General features: G+C 45.1%; 1 protein-coding gene across 1 annotated transcript in view; it reads left to right on the plus strand.

Annotated features, from left to right (window-relative positions):
* The first annotated feature begins 97 nt into the window (after nucleotides 1–97).
* The window catches only part of LOC119454084 (uncharacterized), a 20,602-nt gene continuing 2,107 nt past the window's right edge, over nucleotides 98–18,592 (plus strand). The window contains exons 1-6 of the mRNA XM_037716091.2: nucleotides 98–274; nucleotides 4,495–4,695; nucleotides 5,008–5,023; nucleotides 9,879–10,008; nucleotides 14,690–14,987; nucleotides 15,333–15,444. Coding sequence (XP_037572019.1) covers nucleotides 200–274; nucleotides 4,495–4,695; nucleotides 5,008–5,023; nucleotides 9,879–10,008; nucleotides 14,690–14,987; nucleotides 15,333–15,444 — 832 coding nt within the window. The 5' untranslated portion in view covers nucleotides 98–199. The remainder of the gene's footprint in view (nucleotides 275–4,494; nucleotides 4,696–5,007; nucleotides 5,024–9,878; nucleotides 10,009–14,689; nucleotides 14,988–15,332; nucleotides 15,445–18,592) is intronic.

Consider the following 18,592-nt stretch of genomic DNA (forward strand, 5'->3'; position numbering starts at 1 on the left):
GAAAATGAGAAAACGTGGCATGAAAACAGGATCAGAGCAGATGCGTCAGCACGAGAAAATAAAAAAAAAAACTGGTTAGGCTCGGGATTCTCTGGCTCTTCGACTTGAGCATTTGCAACATTTGTACATCGGCGCGTGCGGCGAACGGCAGTAGTAGTCGGATCGACACCCCACGGGGTGCGGAATTAAGGGCTCAAACATGAAGCTGGTTGCCGTTTTAGTGATCGCGATCTTCAGCGCCCCCGTGCCCACGTCAGGTTTCATGATGATGCAGGTGAGAGTTTCATATAGTGTCACCATGTAATGTTACAAGTCGATACGATCTTTTAACTATTTCTGGTCCACTTATTACCGTAGGAATCACACAAACTTCACACAGGTCATCATCATCATCACCATCATCAACCAGCACCGAAACTTATCTTGGAAACGCCGGGTGTCCAGCAACCCTAATTACGTAACTTTTCAGTTCGCTGCCGCAGATAAACGTAGTTCTTCCTGATGTTTCCCAAGCGTCATTGCTTAGCATCAAGCTCAGGTTAAGCCTACAGGCGGGATCTTTGAAGCCTGCTTGCCTAAGGCCTACCGCTTGCTTTTAGGTGGCACATAAATGGTCTTGGAATATTTTGTGGTCACAATTCAGCACCGTTACGATTTAAAACAGCGAAGTTCGAAGAACCATACGTTGCCTTCCATATGTTGGCAAAAAACTGCACTGCGATTTTTATCTTAATTTATTCTTCTTCATTTTTCGTTTCTCTTTTGGTTATTGAGATGCAAAAAATATGAATTTCTCCCTTAATTGATAAAACGCGGATCTGGAAGGGTTAACCTCCATGGATGATGCGAAAACCCTCACCTCGCTCGAAATCATCCGGAGTCTTCATTGGCGTTCGTCGATGCTGTCAGAACATATATATATATATATATATATATATATATATATATATATATATATATATATATATATGCAGCGCACTCAGACTTAAGCTGTCTCTAACTTTATTTAAAACACGGCTTATGCCGGAACATTATGCTCCTTGACGGATGCACTCGACATGTGAATTTTGTCAGAAACTGTAAAATTAACTACAATAGAATACTAAACACTCCTTAATTTGTGCCTTTAGGCCTGATGCATTTAGTGCTTTGTAACCTTGAAAGCGGTCCCATGCAGGCGCGAGTTCACTTGTATGACCTTTCTACGAGGCTAATGTTTCGTGGAATTCGAGCCCGAATTTTTCACTCCACTGCCCCAAACAAAAACAAAAAAAAATACAATTCTAGTTTTTCGCGTGTGGTAACCACAATATGATTATGAGACAAGTTGTAGTGGGGGAACGCTGAATTAATTTTGAGTCACCTGCAGGGTTGCATAACGTGCATCTGAGCCTAACTAAGTACACGAGGTGTTCTTGCCTTTCGCCTCCATCTAAATGAGGCCGTGGTTCAAACTGGCGACCTAGAGCTCAGAAGCGTCACACCGTAACCAAAAAGCAAAATCGCATTTTTTTTTATTTGCCCCATCAGCAGAAACAATTATATACAAATTCATACCGGTTTCAGCTGTATACGTCAGTATTACATCATCATCAGTATATACATCAGTGTTAGTAATTAGCTTTAACACAGTTTCACGGGAACACTGAAGTATTGAGAGGAAGCAAAACCTCAAGAGCTCCTATCTAATATACACGGGAACGTATAAATGATTTCGCTCGGCATCCACGACACCGACGTTAATGAAGTCTGGTGCATTTAAAATAATAACTTTTACCCACTGTAGGAAGCTAAATTTTTATTTAGGTAAGCACTTGTTTTACAAAAATTACAAAAACGTAAAAAAAGAAAGCGTGAAGCATCGAGTTTGTGCAGATCTGTCTCCCTCCAATTAAAAAATACGCCACAATATTGCAAACTGCAACTATCTAGACATGGAAAGCGGATAAAGTTTGTGTAATGTACATTACTCTGTATTATTTCACTAATTCGCGAGAAGAACTCTAAAAAAAACATTAGTAAACCTTATAACATTGTCACTTGAGCTACATATTCGTACATCAAGTATGTCTGCTTGAGAAGTTCAAACACGCACAGTCTGCAGAGTTGCGATATGCCGAATAACGAACCTGTAAACATAATTATTCAACGTTTTTTTTAAGAGTTTACAGTTTTTTTAGCCTTTCTTGTCTATGCTATGAGATCTAACGCAAAATATTGCTTCCTCGAGTTCGTAGAATCACCTTTTCCCTCTTGAATGTAAAACAAGTTTTCTTTGAACAGGTTTAGATTTGACGTGTGCATTTCTACGTTTCTCGCGTATTTGAATAGGGAAATCGCAGTTTGTCCTGAGCAATAGCTTTCACTTAAGTTGAGCTGAGCTGAGTTTAGTTCAGTTGAGCCCAAGTTATGAATCGCTGGTCACACTTCTCGAGCACTAGACAGGTCAGTCTTTCTTTCAATGGAGGAATTAGCTGGGCATAAGCAGAAAGGATGCATGAACAAAATACTACAGACGGCAATCCTACATTGAAATCTTTCCACCCACAACCCAGCTTCCCGTGAACTCATTCATTTTGACAAGACGTTGTCAGTGCTAGTTAACCGCTTATAAATTAGGAAAAGTTACATATTGTGTTCGAAAAAGAGCCTTCACTCAACCGGACAACCTGGTTCAAGACGCAAAACTCCTACGAAATCTGTGGTGTCACGTCGATGTGATCGGCGTACTTGTTAGGTCACATTTTTTTTTTCCTATTTGATATGTTGTTGCCGAACACGAGGTCACGGCTTCGAATCTTGACTACGGCGCCTGCGGCAGAATGTGGGACAGTATGCGAAAAAAAAAACGCTTCTGTACTAAATACCGCATAAGCGATAAGTTAACCAGTTGTGCTCAGTATTAGCCGGAAGCCATCGACTATAGGCTCCTCTGTCACAGCCACTGAGTTGCTGCATGACGTAGAAACCGAGCTAACCAACCAATGAACCCAAACCAACCCGATTATAACCAGGTGCCAACCTAACCAGCCCGATTCCAACCTGAACTAACCTAACCTAACCTAGCCTAACCTAAACAAACCAAACGAAACCAACCTTTCCCAAAATGCGCTAGAATAAGAGATTAGAAAGAATATTCGACGTTTATAAAACGAACATTACTCCGTTTCTGGCGTAGTCAGAACTGCGAAGGCTACAGAGACACCTCTCCTTGCTCGCATTCGTGACGGTTATATATATATATAGTGGACCACATATGCAAAATCAAATTTATTCAGTTTATTCGGCTAAACTGAATAAATTGATCTTTATTTCACATCTGGCGTACGTCTGCCTCAGGTAATTCAATGCGACAATGTCTCACAGGTTTATGCCGCGAGAAAATGACTTAATACACGAAAGGGGTCGCGGATCAGAACCGATTTGACACCGAATGAACGGAGTGTCACGTTTCTGTGACCAGCGGCCATGGCGCAGCGCTCGCGCTCCTCACCAAGGTCTATAGCAGATCGCCATACTAGCAGCATAAATGTGCATAAATATTACCTGATTTGACGTAACCTCGCGTTCACAAACTATATTTGTAATGTATGAATTAGTTCTTTCGTGTAAAGCGTCGAAGGTCACGGACAACTGCCATTGAAGAACGCGTGGAGTTGTTTCCGAACTAAAGCTTTATAAGATTTTATGCGAAGTTTATTTATTTATTTATTTATTTATTTATTTATTTATTTATTTATTTATTTATTTATTTATTTATTTATTTATTTATTTATTTATTTGTGAGCCCCTCAAGGTACATAGTAGTACATCGCAGAGAGGAGGGGCGAGAATACAATACAGGAGTAAAACATACAGGATTAGTTCTAAGAATTCAAAATGCAGGCAAAAAAACATATTGGAAAAGTAGTAATATTTGTATAACAACCGCAAAAAGAACACACTCACATAATACGAAGTAATTAAGCACACAAAGAATACACTTTACCAAACAGGCAATGTCCAAGAGCAAGTATGTAATCATACCGTTTGGTACCATACATTAACTTCGTGTTAATTCGTGCGCTCTTAAAACGAGTCGGGTCACTGATGCTTACTAATGATGCAGGTAGATTATTCCAGTCGATCGAAGTCCTCTAAGAAGGAAGCAACTGCGAATAATTGCACGACTGTTTCGACTCGTGAACGTAGAATTAAGTGGCATGTCAAAGAATGTTCAGTTCCAGGGCTCTCGCGCTTAACATCGAACCGCATTCCCTCAAGATATATTGCACGCGGGATGTTCTCTGGACACTCAGTCGTCCTTATTAGGTCCTGCAAGAAATGTCTTGGGATAAACCAGCCAAAAAAGTCGGGTCCTGAGGACGTACTGAGGACTTGCCAAAAGGCAAGTCTGCCAGAATGTTTTGTACACCACTTTGAGATTGACACCCTCAGGAAACGACGAGCAGTGTAGAGTAGCACCAACGACACCTTCTCTCTCTCGCCACCCAGCACTTCAACATGGGACCACACGGCAAGGGCGGAAGGGGGGGAATGAGAGGAGGTGGTGGAGGAGGAGGAGGTCCTTTCGAGCCGACCGACTTCGAAGGCGTCTTCACACGGTCCATGCGGAAGCTACAGCGACAAGTTCTCAGGAGTCACAACCACTACAGGCGCCTGCACGGTGTTCACACACTCAAAGAAGACGAGGAGGTAAGCGCGCAGAAACGAGCCGCTTATGTGCGAGAGAAAAAAAAAATTTGCGCTGCGCCTATCACGTTGAGTCCAGCTATGTTAATGCGATAACAGTTTGAGCCTAATCGTCCACATATGACACGATATTATAAATTCCTAAGCAGTTATTGTTGCGACCAGTGTCGAGGCAATACAAATTTTTTTTACGCTAGGATGGCGGAATTTTTGGGCTCTGTAGATGCCTCTGGTCACTGACAGAGAGTAGGAGATTCTGTATACTACAGTATGGTACATGACTTCCGATGTTAACCCTCTAATTCTTAAACACAGTTCCACAACAAGAAAAGTTCGAACTAGTTGCTACCCTTTATTGCCAGCCATGGAGAGCAAGTTCCTAACCAAAAAAGAAGACAAAAACGTTATTTCAGTTAAAACGTAATCAGTATAGTAATTAATGAACTACCATGCGCTTGGTTTTCCAAGATATCCCCAACTTAAGTAAAGCTCACTCAAGCGCATCAAAAGAGCCACTGCAGGCAATGTGATAAGTTCCATACGCCTAAATAGAAATTTTGAGGTTTTAGGACTCAGTGTATATAAAGCGCATAGTAGGATACAGTGGGCATTACAGGTGAATGTGTGATCAACTGTACCCCCGATGTTTGCGGTTAGTACTAAGTGTGAGTTGACCAGATTCAACCCCAAAGACTCTTTCATCAAATGGCGGAAGAAGCTGTTGGAAGGGTTGGATGTGTCACTTGCTACTAAAGTCCCCAACAACTATCGCGTCGATGAAGTTGCCCTTCGACTTGTCGTATAGTACGGAAGCACAGTGTTCAGGTTGTGATGCGCTAGGCTTATAGGAATGACCTATTATATTTCCATTCTACTGGCAGCCCGTATAATGCCGCAGTCCCATGTACTTGCTTCCGATGGCCATTGAAACCAAACATTATTGAAATCTGCGTGCCTAATTGGCTCTTTTGTGCATGCTTGCGGAAGGGAGCCATGGGTCTCACGGATGTCAAGGACGTCGGATTTCAGTGGTAATCGAAAGGAAGCGTGTGACCCTAGTATTAGACACACACCGCGAGCACCGTGCATGCTCCGCTGCCGTTCTGTAGTTGTGTGTGTTGGGAGTGGATTATGGATTATGGATTATACTAATCCATAAGAAGGGAGACGTTAAAGAATTGAAGAATTATAGACCCATTAGCTTGCTTTCAGTATTGTATAAAATATTCCCCAAGATAATTTCCAATAGAATCAGGGCAACACTTGACTTCAGTCTACCAAGAGAACAGGCTGGCTTCAGGAAGGGATATTATACGATGGATCATATCCATGTCATCAATCAGGTAATCGAGAAATCTGCGGAGTATAATCAGCCTCTCTATATGGCTTTCATAGATTATGAAAAGGCATTTGATTCAGTAGAGATACCAGCAGTCATAGAGGCATTGCGTAATCAAGGAATACAGGAGGCATACGTGAATATCTGGACAAATATCTACAACGATTGCACAGCAACCTCGGTTATCCACAAGAAAAGTAGAAAGTTACCTATCAAGAAAGGGGACAGGCAAGGCGACGCAATCTTTCCAATGCTATTCACTGCATGCTGAGAACAAGTATTCAAGCTCTTAGACTGGGAAGGCTTAGGAGCGAGGATAAATGGCGAATATCTCAGCAACCTTCTGTTTGCAGATGACATTGTCCTATTCAGCAACAATGGGGACGAATTACAGCAAATGACTGAGGACCTTAACCGAGAAAGTGTAAGAGTGGGGTTGAAGATTAATATGCAGAAGACAATGTTCAATAGCCTGGCAAGGGAACAAGAATTCAGGATCGCCAGTCAGCCTGTAGAGTCTGTAAAGGAGTACGTTTGTCTAGCTCAATTACTCACAGGGGACCCTGATCATGACAAATAAATTTACAAAAGAATAAAATTGGTTTGAGTGAATATGGCAGGCATTGCCAAATCCTGACTGGGAGCTTACCACTGTCGTTGAAAAGAAAAGTGTACAATCATTGCATTCTACCGGTGCTAACATATGGCTCAGAAACCTGGAAGTTAACAAAGAAGCTCGAGAACAAGTTAAGAACCTCACAAAGAGCGATGGAACGAGAAATGTTAGGCGTAACTTTAAGAGACAGAAAGAGAGCTGTGTGTATCAGAGAGAAAACGGGGATAACCGATATACCAATTGACATTAAGAAAGAAAATGGAGCAGGGCAGGCCATGTAATGCGTAGGATGGATAACCGGTGGACCATTAGGGTTACAGAATGGATACCAAGAGAAGGGAAGCGCAGTCGAAGACGGCAGAAAACTAGGTGAGGTGATGAAGTTAGGAAATTTGCAGGCGCAAGTTGGAATCAGTTAGCGCCAAACAGGGGTTCTTGGAGATCGCAGGGAGATAGATGCCTTCGTCCTGCAGTGGACGTAAACATATAACGATGATGATGATGATGATTATGATGGCGAGGGGGAATGGAGCCACCTTCCATATATTTGTATTGGGCTAACTACAGAAGTGAATTATTTTGACAGAAGGCCTGGTAAAAGTAGGTTACATTGGTACAACTTCAAGGTCAGATAGCCAGGTCTCGTGAAATTTGGCCAAGGCAGGCAAAAAGATGGTCTCACATTTACAATACATAGAGACTGGCAATACCTTCAACACAGAGCGTCACACCACCTTGTTATCTCCCGTTGGCTAGTCAACAAGCAACCCTGTGCAATGCATCATGGTATAGTGTTGACATGGAAGTGTATAACTTAAGCACATTTCGTCACCAACTGACTTACACGTTTGACACCCTGTGTGTGCATGATCCTCGTGCTTTGCGATTGTAACAATGGGAGACCATGTTGCGTCCAGTCAGATATAATTTATTGGTTTTCGTTCCTCCTCTGCGACTGTCCCGATTTCAGTCAAGAACGTCGAAAAACTAACGCCACATTGTCTGGTTTATATACGACAGACCTCTTTCGGAGTGGAAGATTCTGGGGCTGTGTAACGACACTCAAAAGTATATTGCCAGCAACAACAGCGCTCTTAGCATTTTTCGCCGAGAGCGGCCACACTTTCCAGGCTCATTGTCATCCACACTCTCTCATTTTCTTTCCCCTTCTCTTTTTCCCCTATATGTATTGTAGCGAGGCCGAGGCCAAGCTTGCCAGGGGTGACCTCTCTGCTTTGCAGAAGGGTTGAAGAGTAAGCTAGTTAGTACGTTAGGAGATTACTACGTTTATTCTGGTTGATAAAGAGTTAAATTATCTAGATAATTAGGTCGTCTGACACGCTGGTATTTGGTGTCGCAGTGTACTAAATTTAACTCGGCGCATCTTCACCAAGTATATATGTTATTTAAAAAAAAAAACGTTGTTGTGAGTCTGCGCCCTGTATTATCTATTCTTGTCCGGCCTTTTCGGGCTGTTTTCCAGAAGTCTCGGTTTTCCTCAAATTAGAAGTGCTGTCGCGCTCTGTTGCTCCTACTTGTAACATGCGTCATGCTATATTCGTTAAGGGCCCCGTGTCGCAGAAAATTCGGCGTCGGTGTTGGCGTCGGCGCCAGCGTCCGTGGTCGAGAAAATCATCCCGAACCAGCCCGACCACGCAGGCTCTCCGCGTGGGGCAGAGGCGTTAGTGAACTAATTGAATTTGTTAAAGTAAAATGCGTCGGAAAAATCTTAAAGTACGACTGAACCACAACCTACGGACATAATGGCGTCGGACTGTAATATGAGTAAACGAGAAAACATAATTCTGTTGCGCGGAAACTCAAGCAGAAACCCCTTTTCCAGCATCTCTACCATTCACACAGCGGCGTGCATGGGTCGGTTCCTTGCGAAACCATCATCCAGATGGCGCTCACCTCCTCGGCAGCGGCATGCGGAGGCGAAGGCGGAGAAAAAAGAGAAAGCTGCAGTTGCCGGAAAGCCTGAGAAACAGTCAGGGATCTTTGAATGCTATCGCATTCCACTCTTAAACGCGAAGCTCAAGCGTCCTCCATATTTCTTACGCGCAAGCGTAAGTGGCCCGCCAGTGAAATTGGTGATATTTAGTTCAAATCCGGGAAGCAGAGAGAGCACCGGAGGAGGAATGCGCCTGAAGGTGGAGAAGAGAATCGCGCCGCGCCGGGAAAAAGTACGAAAGAGCGCTTTATATCGCGCTTATCGCCCGACAAAGCAACGCCACCTAGCGGAAAGTCTAGGTGGCGCTGTGCGAAGACAGGAAGGAGAAAAAAAATGTCACAGTTTCGCCCTAAGGGCGAAGCAATGAATGCGATAGCAACACAGCAATGTCATACGAAGTAAGGTGAGCAATATGAATTGTAGTAAACATGAGCTGATTAAGTAAGCAGGTGTGCTGCGGTGTAAGTAGACCGACATGAAGAGAGACTCGATGACCACGAGAAGGCGCGTGTGAAACGGTGGCGTTGATGAGAAGCGCTTCCCGTGGGCAGCGCGCGTGCGAAGGGACACACCTGTAGCGCTGCACTGCCGATCCGGGCAGCATTGCATGTGTAGCGTGCGTTGGAAAATGTGGCCCGACTATTACTAACTGTCGTGTGAGCGCGCACAAACAAACATGAATAGATCACACTGAATGACTGCAGACAACGACCGTCAAAACTCTGGCAGCAAGCGGATACGCCGCAGCGGCGAAGGTACGTGCGGTCTATCGCTTCAACGGAAACTGAGCGGCGAATGCACAGCGCATAAAGGTCAGAGCCCTGTGGAGATAAGAGAAGGTGCGAGCGTGAGCGACGAGCGCGGTTGTTGGCAGAGTAGAAATGCGCCCCCTCCCCCCCCCCTCCCCCCCCCCGATCCCTCCGGCGCTCGCTTACCGCTTCCTTGCTTGCGCGTGGAAGATTGAGTGCGTTCGCTCTCCGTGACAGCGTGCGTCCCCGCACGCTTCCGCTCGGGCATACGGCGCGCGGCGAAGACTTTATCTATACGGAACCTCACGGCGACGGCGACGGCGACGGCGACGCCGACAGCAGAAATCCGGTGTAAGTGTGCATGTAATTGCTATCGCAATAAAACAGACGAAGCGTCGCACAGGAGTATAGGGTACGCGGATGCACGCTGGGTTGACCTCCTCTGTTGACCACCCGTGTTCCCGAAGTGAAACGTCATTGTAACTCTTTTTTTTCTGTTCTCTCTCCTCCCCACCCTCCTTGTCGTAGTTGAATCGCTACGCCCAAGCCTGGGCCTTGGTGCTGGCCCAGAGGGACCAGATGCAGCACAGGACCAAGCCGATACACGGAGAAAACCTCTTCATGTGGTGGAGCAGCAACCTGGAGGCACCCATCACGGGTATATATATATACCACGCGCTTACTGCGCGTTCTCGCCTATCCGGCCCCATGCACTGGCGCATGCCCAAGTTTGCAGCACACGCACCGCATGTACTCTCAGATTTACCAATGAACACGCGATGCTTAACGCGATTAACAACCTAACGTCTGGTTCACGAATCCTCAATTGTATATCGTGGCCACCGAGATCTCGGAGCTGCCGCGGATAAATTGAAACGTCGCCAAAAGTAGCGGCGACGCGACGCCACGTCATTTAATTGGGCTGGCATGGTGATTATTTCTGTTGGCGCCCCCTTCGAAACGGGGCGACGACAAATAGTCGCCTAGCCTGCTTGAGCTAATCGGGTATCATATGCATGCACAACTGTCTGGCATTTCGCCTACGTTTTTTTTTTTACTTTTCTCTGCTTCATTAAAACTTCCATCATTGCACATTGCACAGTTACCTACTCCTGTTATGACTTCGGTTCTATCATTCCTATAGGCCGGGAGAGGCCAACTTGCGCTGTCATTCAAACTAAATGGCTAACCTTTGCTACTGCAATGTTGCAGGCAACCGCGCTAGGATAAGTGCATGCAAGTGAATACTACAGTACCCAACTGTCATACAAAGCGCGGAGGGAAAAAAAGCAGGGAATAAACTGATACAACCGGATCCGTTACAGGCATCGGTAGCGTTTCGAGGTAGATAGAGAAGTTATGAGGAGGAGAAAAAAATACAGAGATGTATAGAAAAATGGGCGGACGCTTAAGCTTCGGCTTTAAGAGTGGAACGCCATAGGTTGTAAGGCAAAGGTTGGCACGTTCTTCATCAACACGTCACCAACGCCGCGCGCGTTTGGTGCGAACGCGGGTAAAACGCCGCCGCCGTCCACAACAGTTCTGCGCGTTGCTGACGTGTGCTGTCAAAACACTGGGGTGAGCAAGCGCGCCAGCAGCAGCGAGCGAAGGTTCATGCGGTCTATCGCTTTAACAGAAATTGAGCGGCGAAATCACAGCGCGTACAAAGGTAGGAGCCGTGTTGCAGATTGCTTTCAAGATACGGTACGTGGGACCGCCCGTCGCCACGGAAAGTACAAGTACGCAGTTAATTGCTCGCAGAGCAAAAGCCGCACTCCCTCCCTCCCGCGCTGCCTTCCCGCTTTCCTCCTTTCGCGTGGGTGATTGAGTCGCCAGTTCACCTTGCGCCCGGTCGCAAGATACGCATTTGGTGCCGCAGCTAAACGTCGCCTCCCCTCCCTCCCTCCCTCCATCCGTCCCTCGACGGCCTTTCGCGTGACGCAAGAAGTCGCGTTTGCTCTCCGCCGTGCGTTCGCTCCCCGTGAAAGCGCGCGTCCCTCGCGCGCTTTCACTCGCTCATACAGCATACGGCCAATGAGACTTTTTTTCTACACGCGGACACGACCATCGGAGACTGAGCCCTTAACAGCTTCGCTGTAATGGATGGAGGTTTAGATAGATTTGGTGAGCGAACCTCCTTTAAGCGAAGTGGTGGCTGATGCCGCTAAGCCTCTTACTATTCCTTGTGCGGTTAATATAAGCCCTTAGGTTCCGTGGTTTGTGCTAAGTCTTCTATCCCCTAGAAAAGTAATGCATTTTCATCCGTGTGTTCTCTAATTTTACGTGGTCCACATGCGACCCGTCCCCTTATAAAAAGAGACAATGTCCCCATATCTCATAATCACGTAAAAATATATGGGGATCTCATATAAGCATATTCCCATATTTCATGTGGAACACCATGGGGGAACAAGGAACATATGCCTCACAATCGCCATGACTAAACTCTGAACTCATGGGGATCATTAGGCCTTCTTGTCTCTCTGTGAGGTTCTCATATAAAAATATTCATGTTCCCCTATATCATCACATGGGGCATGCCCCATATTATATATGAAACAAGCAAGTTTTTGCGGTTTTTTTTTTTTTTATGAAGGTAAAAAAAGGGAAACAAGAGCACGAAAGTAGAATATGGTACTGCTGCGTGGATACGACGTATTGCTCATCTTTTTTTTTTTTTTTTTTTTTGAGCGAAAGGCCCGAAGGGGGGGGGGGGGGGGGGGGGAGGGTCAAGGGGCTCGCGCTCTTCTTACCACGTTGTTTTGTTTAATTAAGGCGTAACGCTTTTTTACAACAAATGGTGACGGAAACGCTGCTAATTAGCAGAAGTACTAAGCAAGCATATTAAGCCACATCTTACAAGGGAGTTCGTCCTTGTTGGTGCATGTAGAGCATGATGTTGTTGCGCAAACAATATTACAACGTAAGTTGGAGAAGGTCGTATAGAAGGCTGTATAGTAGGCCGAAATGTGTGTCTAGTTTTTCGGGATTATAAATTCAGTACTGTATTTAAACACCCATGGTTCTGTCACCACGTTTCAAAATTGCAAGAATATAAGGGAGAGCATTTAGAGTTTCCATTTGATTGCAAGTTTACTCTTTTTTTTTATGCAGAACAAAGTAAAGCAAGTTCTTGATCTACAAGTCTTATTGAACGAACAAAGTGCAGACGTTTTCAAAACTAAGTACAATATCACTTCGCACGAGAAAAAAAAAAATGCCAAGAACGATAGGCACGGAGAAGCCATATACGTTAAACAATACAATTAAAATATAACAACTAAGAACAAAAAAAAGCGGTCAGATATCCCACGTCCTGTGGGAATCGATGTTATGCGAAGCAGTGTTAACGAAAGTTAACTAAACAACCATGAGAGCACCAAGACGTAGGCGCCTGTTTTATGACATACATGACAAGCATGTCATGACCTATCAGTTATGTTCGTCATACACTATTGTGATACTATGCCATTTTTGGTACATGCCAAGTTAACGAAACGATCATGAGAGCAATAAGACGTAGGCGGAGATCGATAGATAGACACTCTCAAAGTGGTACATGATCGCCAAGAAATGATTCGCATTTAAAAAGTATATAGGTATGCGCATTATGTCCGCTACAATCCGGTACATACAATATCCTAAGAAACTACTAGGCCAACCGTGGCTGCCACATTCACAAAATAATAATTAAAAAAAGGATGTGACTACACAAATTACACAATTGCACCGTGTCATCACGCACGTAAATACAATACCCGACGTGGTTTCTTGCTTCACGTGATATAGGTTTGGTTTGGTGCATATATGTATAGCACGACCGCATTACGGGGGATTGGCCATGAATCGGGCGACACCGGGTAGAAATGGGAACAATACTTAAATAGGACTTTCTTATTTAAAATGAGATATGATATGAATTATAACCATTATTATCAATTTTCATGGCATATTATCTTAAAATTTGAAGTTGGTATTTTTGTTTACATGTAGGCTTGGTCTACAAACTGCAAATATCCATCCTTTTCTTCGTCTGTTGCGTTCCTAATAATGGGGATACTTGGAGCTTCGATAGCAACTTTAATCGGCACGTCGAACATGGGCCGGTGTCATGTGACATCTATCTGATGTTAAGAGCCTGTTCATAGGCGGAAAAGCTTCTTTCAACGGCAGCAATTCCTACGGGAAGAAGCAGTATCTTCATTGCAGCTGACGACAAAGTAGGGAACATTCTTTTTCTCTCGACCTCGTGCGCAAGCAAGAGCAGTGCTTGCTGTGAAGCCAGCTCTCCAGGATATACCGTCTGTAAATTCTACTCATTCCCCAGTCTAGTCGTTCGGAGCTTAATGATAACGAGAGCAATGTGCCTCATTGTAATGTTTACGACTAAGCACAGGGGTAGTGCTCATACTGTACGTATTGTGCACACGAGTACGTTGACTAAAAAATGGAAAAACAGAAACACCAAACGTAAATCTCGCATCTCATTCACGCGTAAGCGTTTACCGCGACTTCAAGGATTCTCCGCTCCCTGCAGGTCGCAGTGTCGCACTGTCGTCTGCGTGCTGAACATCAAAATTGAGCCTCAAAATTAAGCTCACGTAGTGTCCACCTCAGCGAAGAGTAAATATTTATTCAAGCGATTACCACAGTGCATGGGTTCAGCGTAATTTTTTTTTCTAGGATGAGTGCCTGTCTTAAAGATGGGAGGAGGGGGCTTATTCCGGAATAACTTTTTTTTTTTTGGGGGGGGGGGTGTACAGATCCTCCTGGGGGGGGGGGGGGGGGGGTGTTGGAGGGTGTTAAGGGGGTGTGTATAAATCCCTGCATCCCTTAAATTACTTGACATTCTCATCGAATGCTTTAATCGTTACTTCCTGTTACTTGTTTTCTCTCACCAAGATCGTGGATTCGAGTGCCTTAGTTAACTCTATGTTAATTACCTGTGCCTAAATTAACTTCACCCTAATTAACACCGAAGGCGCTCCGACAAAAGCTCGTGGGTTCGAGTACCCTAATTAACTCTACCTTAATTACAAGCGCAATAATTAACATCGCCTTAATTAACACCTAATGCTGTGGGTTTGACTCCCGCCAATAGTCGTGAGTTCGACCATGAATGGTGGCGCCATCAACTTTGCTGCCATTGAATTTTGGTGCCATAACATCGGACGGTCAATTTTTCGACCCGTGATCCACTTAAGGCTTTTCGCCTTAATAATCCCATTTGCACCATTACGGGCCCTCAAGGGTGTAAAAACGTCTTTATGGTGTACAAAGTGTCTGCAGGTCTGCGTCTCTATGGGACAACTTGACGGGCTGCTTTTCGTTTTTTCCAGGAAGCATGGCCGTGAAGCGTGGTACGATGAGATCAAGGACTACGACTACAACAACCCGACCTTCAAGTCCGGCACGGGTCACTTCACGCAGCTCGTGTGGAAGAACTGTCGTCGCCTGGGCACGGGCGTCGCGCGCGGCAGGAAGGGCACCATCTACATCGTGTCCGTGTACGATCCGCGAGGGAACATCATGGGCCAGTTCGGTAGCCAAGTCACACGGCCCAACGCTGGCGGAGGCGGCGGCGGTGGTAAAGGCGGCCACAAGAAGGGACGGCGCCAGGAACAGCAGGACGACTACTGAACGAGCCCGACGCCAATGTGGCGTGCTCGTTCAAGGAGGTTGTTACGGCACTCGACGTCGATGGAGCTTTTGGCGCCACCTTACGACACTCTTTCTATGCAACGAACCAGTGGCAATCTCACTCGCGCGGCATGGGAAAAAAAGAGAAAAAAATAAATGTAAAATTAGCGCCAGTGTTAGCGTCGCTTTGTTTTCTGACGACGATGATTCTAGGTGCAAAGAAAAGTAAAAATATAAATGTGAAAGATTCCGCTGGTTAAAAAAAACGGAAAAAAATTCACGCATTAACACCTCTGGGAGTTGTCTAAGTATGCGTAAGCATTGTGCCACTTGCTCACGCAGCCCGGTGTCATTATCAATGCTATTAAACTTTATCTGACCAACTGGTGTAAGCGACAGCGCTACGGCGCCACCAACTGCTGCGGACAGCGGTGCAAGGTGAATTCCGCACGAGGCAAGTAAAGTACTGCAGGGGGCGGCGCCAGGTGCGCTTATGACGCTGCGATCATTGTACGCTGGATATCGCTCTTTAGCGCCTTATCCACCCGCGTCGAACCATTAACAACAGGGACCAGCCCGGTTGATATCCGGCGGCCGCTGCCTATGACGCGGCCGCGCGGGGTCCTTATCTTGAAATGGATCTGCGATGGGGACACAGTGCGGCGCGTGCTGTGTTCTCGCCGCTTAGTTGGCGTTGAAGCGAGAGGCCGCACGACTGTGAATTCGCTCGCTCCTGCAGACGCTATCTTGAAAGCGATCGTCATACGGGATGGATGGTTTTACTCGTTGGTCAAGCTTACGCATTTAAAAACGATATTTTCAGAAGATAAACCGCTATAATAGAAAAACAAGCTTTGCAAGATAAAGTAGGCCATAGGCAAAAAGGACCAACTCCCATGATTAACGGTGTACAAACCAAAGCTTCTGAGCAAAAACCGAATTTCCTCGATGCCTCAGCACGCTGAAGCAAACTGAGGACTACCGCTCAGGCTTAGCATTGCAAACGTAGCAGTAACTTTGACAGTCCGTATTGGCAGGAGATTTTTTATTATTATCGGAGAACTCGTATAAAAATGGTTCAGGTACTTTTGATCGGTGGTACTCGCCAAGCGCCGACCTCCAAAATTAGCGTATTTGGGAAGCACGTGGTAATCTGTCCCCTTCTACCTATTAGGTCCAAGTATTAGACCAGTCATTGGGAGCCGTTTAAGTAGACAGCCAAATATAACTTTCTTTGAAATTATTTCAATTTAATTTTGAAACATAACAAACTATATACATCGTTAATAGAGCAAGAAGTCCCAAAGTAAAGACTGTCAGGCATGTCCTCCTGCTTACAAGTCAAAGTGCAGAATAAAGCGAACCTAACAAGTAATAATGAGGATAGAAATAAACAAATAGCAAAAAAACGCAAGAAGGTAAATGGTATCCAATTAATTAGAGAAAATACAAGCGCAAAGTATTTGTGTATTAATGTATTAATACAATTTATGATAATAAGCATGTACTGGATATTAAATATTTTATGACTGCTGTTTGCACCGCTACAATTCTAAAGTAATATCAGAAGTAAGTCAATCAAGAAAATAAGACTGGTCTTAGAAACATTGGCGGATGAGTAGTATAGTATAGTATGGTACCTTGCATATACGGCACAGATAAACATATAGCATGCATATGCATAAACATATGCGGGATATCACCGTGAACGCAACGCCGAGCGCGGATATTCCCCTGGAGTGTCCATATAATTGTTAACTCATAAAAAGCTGCAGTAAACACTAAATATTGCTTTTCGTAGAGAAAAGAAGGTTTGATTCGAACGCCGGGAATAGGTGATCAATCAGGTTCTTTGTTATTTGCACATACTTAAGAGGTGATGCCTTGTAGAAGCTTAAAAACTGCACGTTAGTTGCGCTGTTTTAAATAGGGTATTAGGTTTCACAGGTGAAATCGCAGAAAAAAATGTCAGAAAGACAGCTCATCGTCATAAGAGCACCACCAATCCATGACGGAGATTAGAGTAAAAAAATGTTTTCCTCTCTCTCTGTCCCCTTCAACCTGGACTGGACCTCTCATTTCCCTAATGTTTATGACTAACTCACAAAAAAAGTTGTCGCAGTTTCACCTGAAAGGCGAAGCATCAATTGCGATAGCAAATTTGTAGAGAGCTATACGGAGTAATGATATTAGCTTTATCAGCTGTATAAACTTGGACATGCAGCAGCACCGGCAACGCGCAGAACTGTTGTCGACGCCGTCGGCGTTTTGCCCGCGTTCGCTCAAAATGCCTGCGGCGTTGGTGACTGTTGCCGGAGCCTCTGATATAAATAGGCACTTGGTGCCGCAGCTAAACGCCGCCTCCCTTCCCTCCCCCTCCCCCCCTTCCCCCACGGCCTCTCGCGCGTCGGAAGAAGGCGCGTTTGCTCTACATATATGGTGATTGTAAAGGAGGAAAGAGACGCCTACTTCTGCAGCCCTTAAGGAAGCATGGCACAGAACGCGCTTTTGTTCTCCGCCGTGCGTTCACTCCCCGTGAAAGAGCGTGTCCCTCGCGCCCTTTCACTCGCACATACAGCGTTCGGCGGCGCGCGGCGACGATTTCATCTCCATTGACGTCATACTGAACCTCACGGCGACGGCGACGGCGACAGCGACGCCGACGGCAGAAATCTGCTTTTGAGTGTCCGATATAATTGCTATCGCAATAAAATGATTACCTCAGTTACGAGTTGTCATGGGACAATGCAAATGTCGTGTGCCCCTATAATTGTACTGTAGTTGCTGAGCAGACGACAACCAAAGGATCAAGAGCATCGAGAAACAGTCGGCATTCGGCCTTGTTATCATACGTGCATGGAAAGAAGAAACAATAATAAATAAATTGTCGCAATTTCACCCCAAAGGCGAAGCATCAATTGCGATAGCCAATTAGTAGAGAGCTATATGGAGTGGGTATAGTAGTTTTATCAACTGTATAAACTTGGACATGCAACAGCAGCAGCAGAAACGCGCAGAACTGTTGTCGACGCCGTCGGCGTTTTGCCCGCGTTCGCACCGAACGCGCGCGGCGTTGGTGACTGTTGCCGGTGCGTCTGGGCACCGGCAACAGCAATGCACCTTGCTATGATATGTACCAATCTTAATCCACCTTGATCTAATGTGTATCAACCTTAATCCACCTTAATTCACGCTGGTGGTGATTTTTTGCTAGCACTCGTTGAGGCCAGCACCAACTTTTCTGCCTACGAGATCTATAATGCCTTCGCATTAAAAAAACAAAAAAAAACAAGGGTCTTTAGGTCCTTCCTAAAAGACATTAAGACGAGAGCCTTTTTACCTTCCTTGCCGCTTCAGTGAACCCTTCCTTGTGTCCTTCCTTGAATCTTTCCTTGCCATTCATTGAACTCTTCCTTGTATATTGTTTATTTTGCCCTTTGTTTCATAGTTCCTAGACACGCACACACAGAAGGTGTTTTGTTCATTTCCCATTCCTTTATTTTTTTATTTACGTGTCATATCCAACTGCTCAGTCCGACACTTGCAGAGATAATCCTTCCTTTCTTTCTTGTTTCATTCCTAGCTTCATCAATGCACACCCA

The sequence above is a fragment of the Dermacentor silvarum genome, chromosome 5 (genome assembly GCF_013339745.2).
Source record: "Dermacentor silvarum isolate Dsil-2018 chromosome 5, BIME_Dsil_1.4, whole genome shotgun sequence".
Taxonomy (NCBI): domain Eukaryota; kingdom Metazoa; phylum Arthropoda; class Arachnida; order Ixodida; family Ixodidae; genus Dermacentor; species Dermacentor silvarum.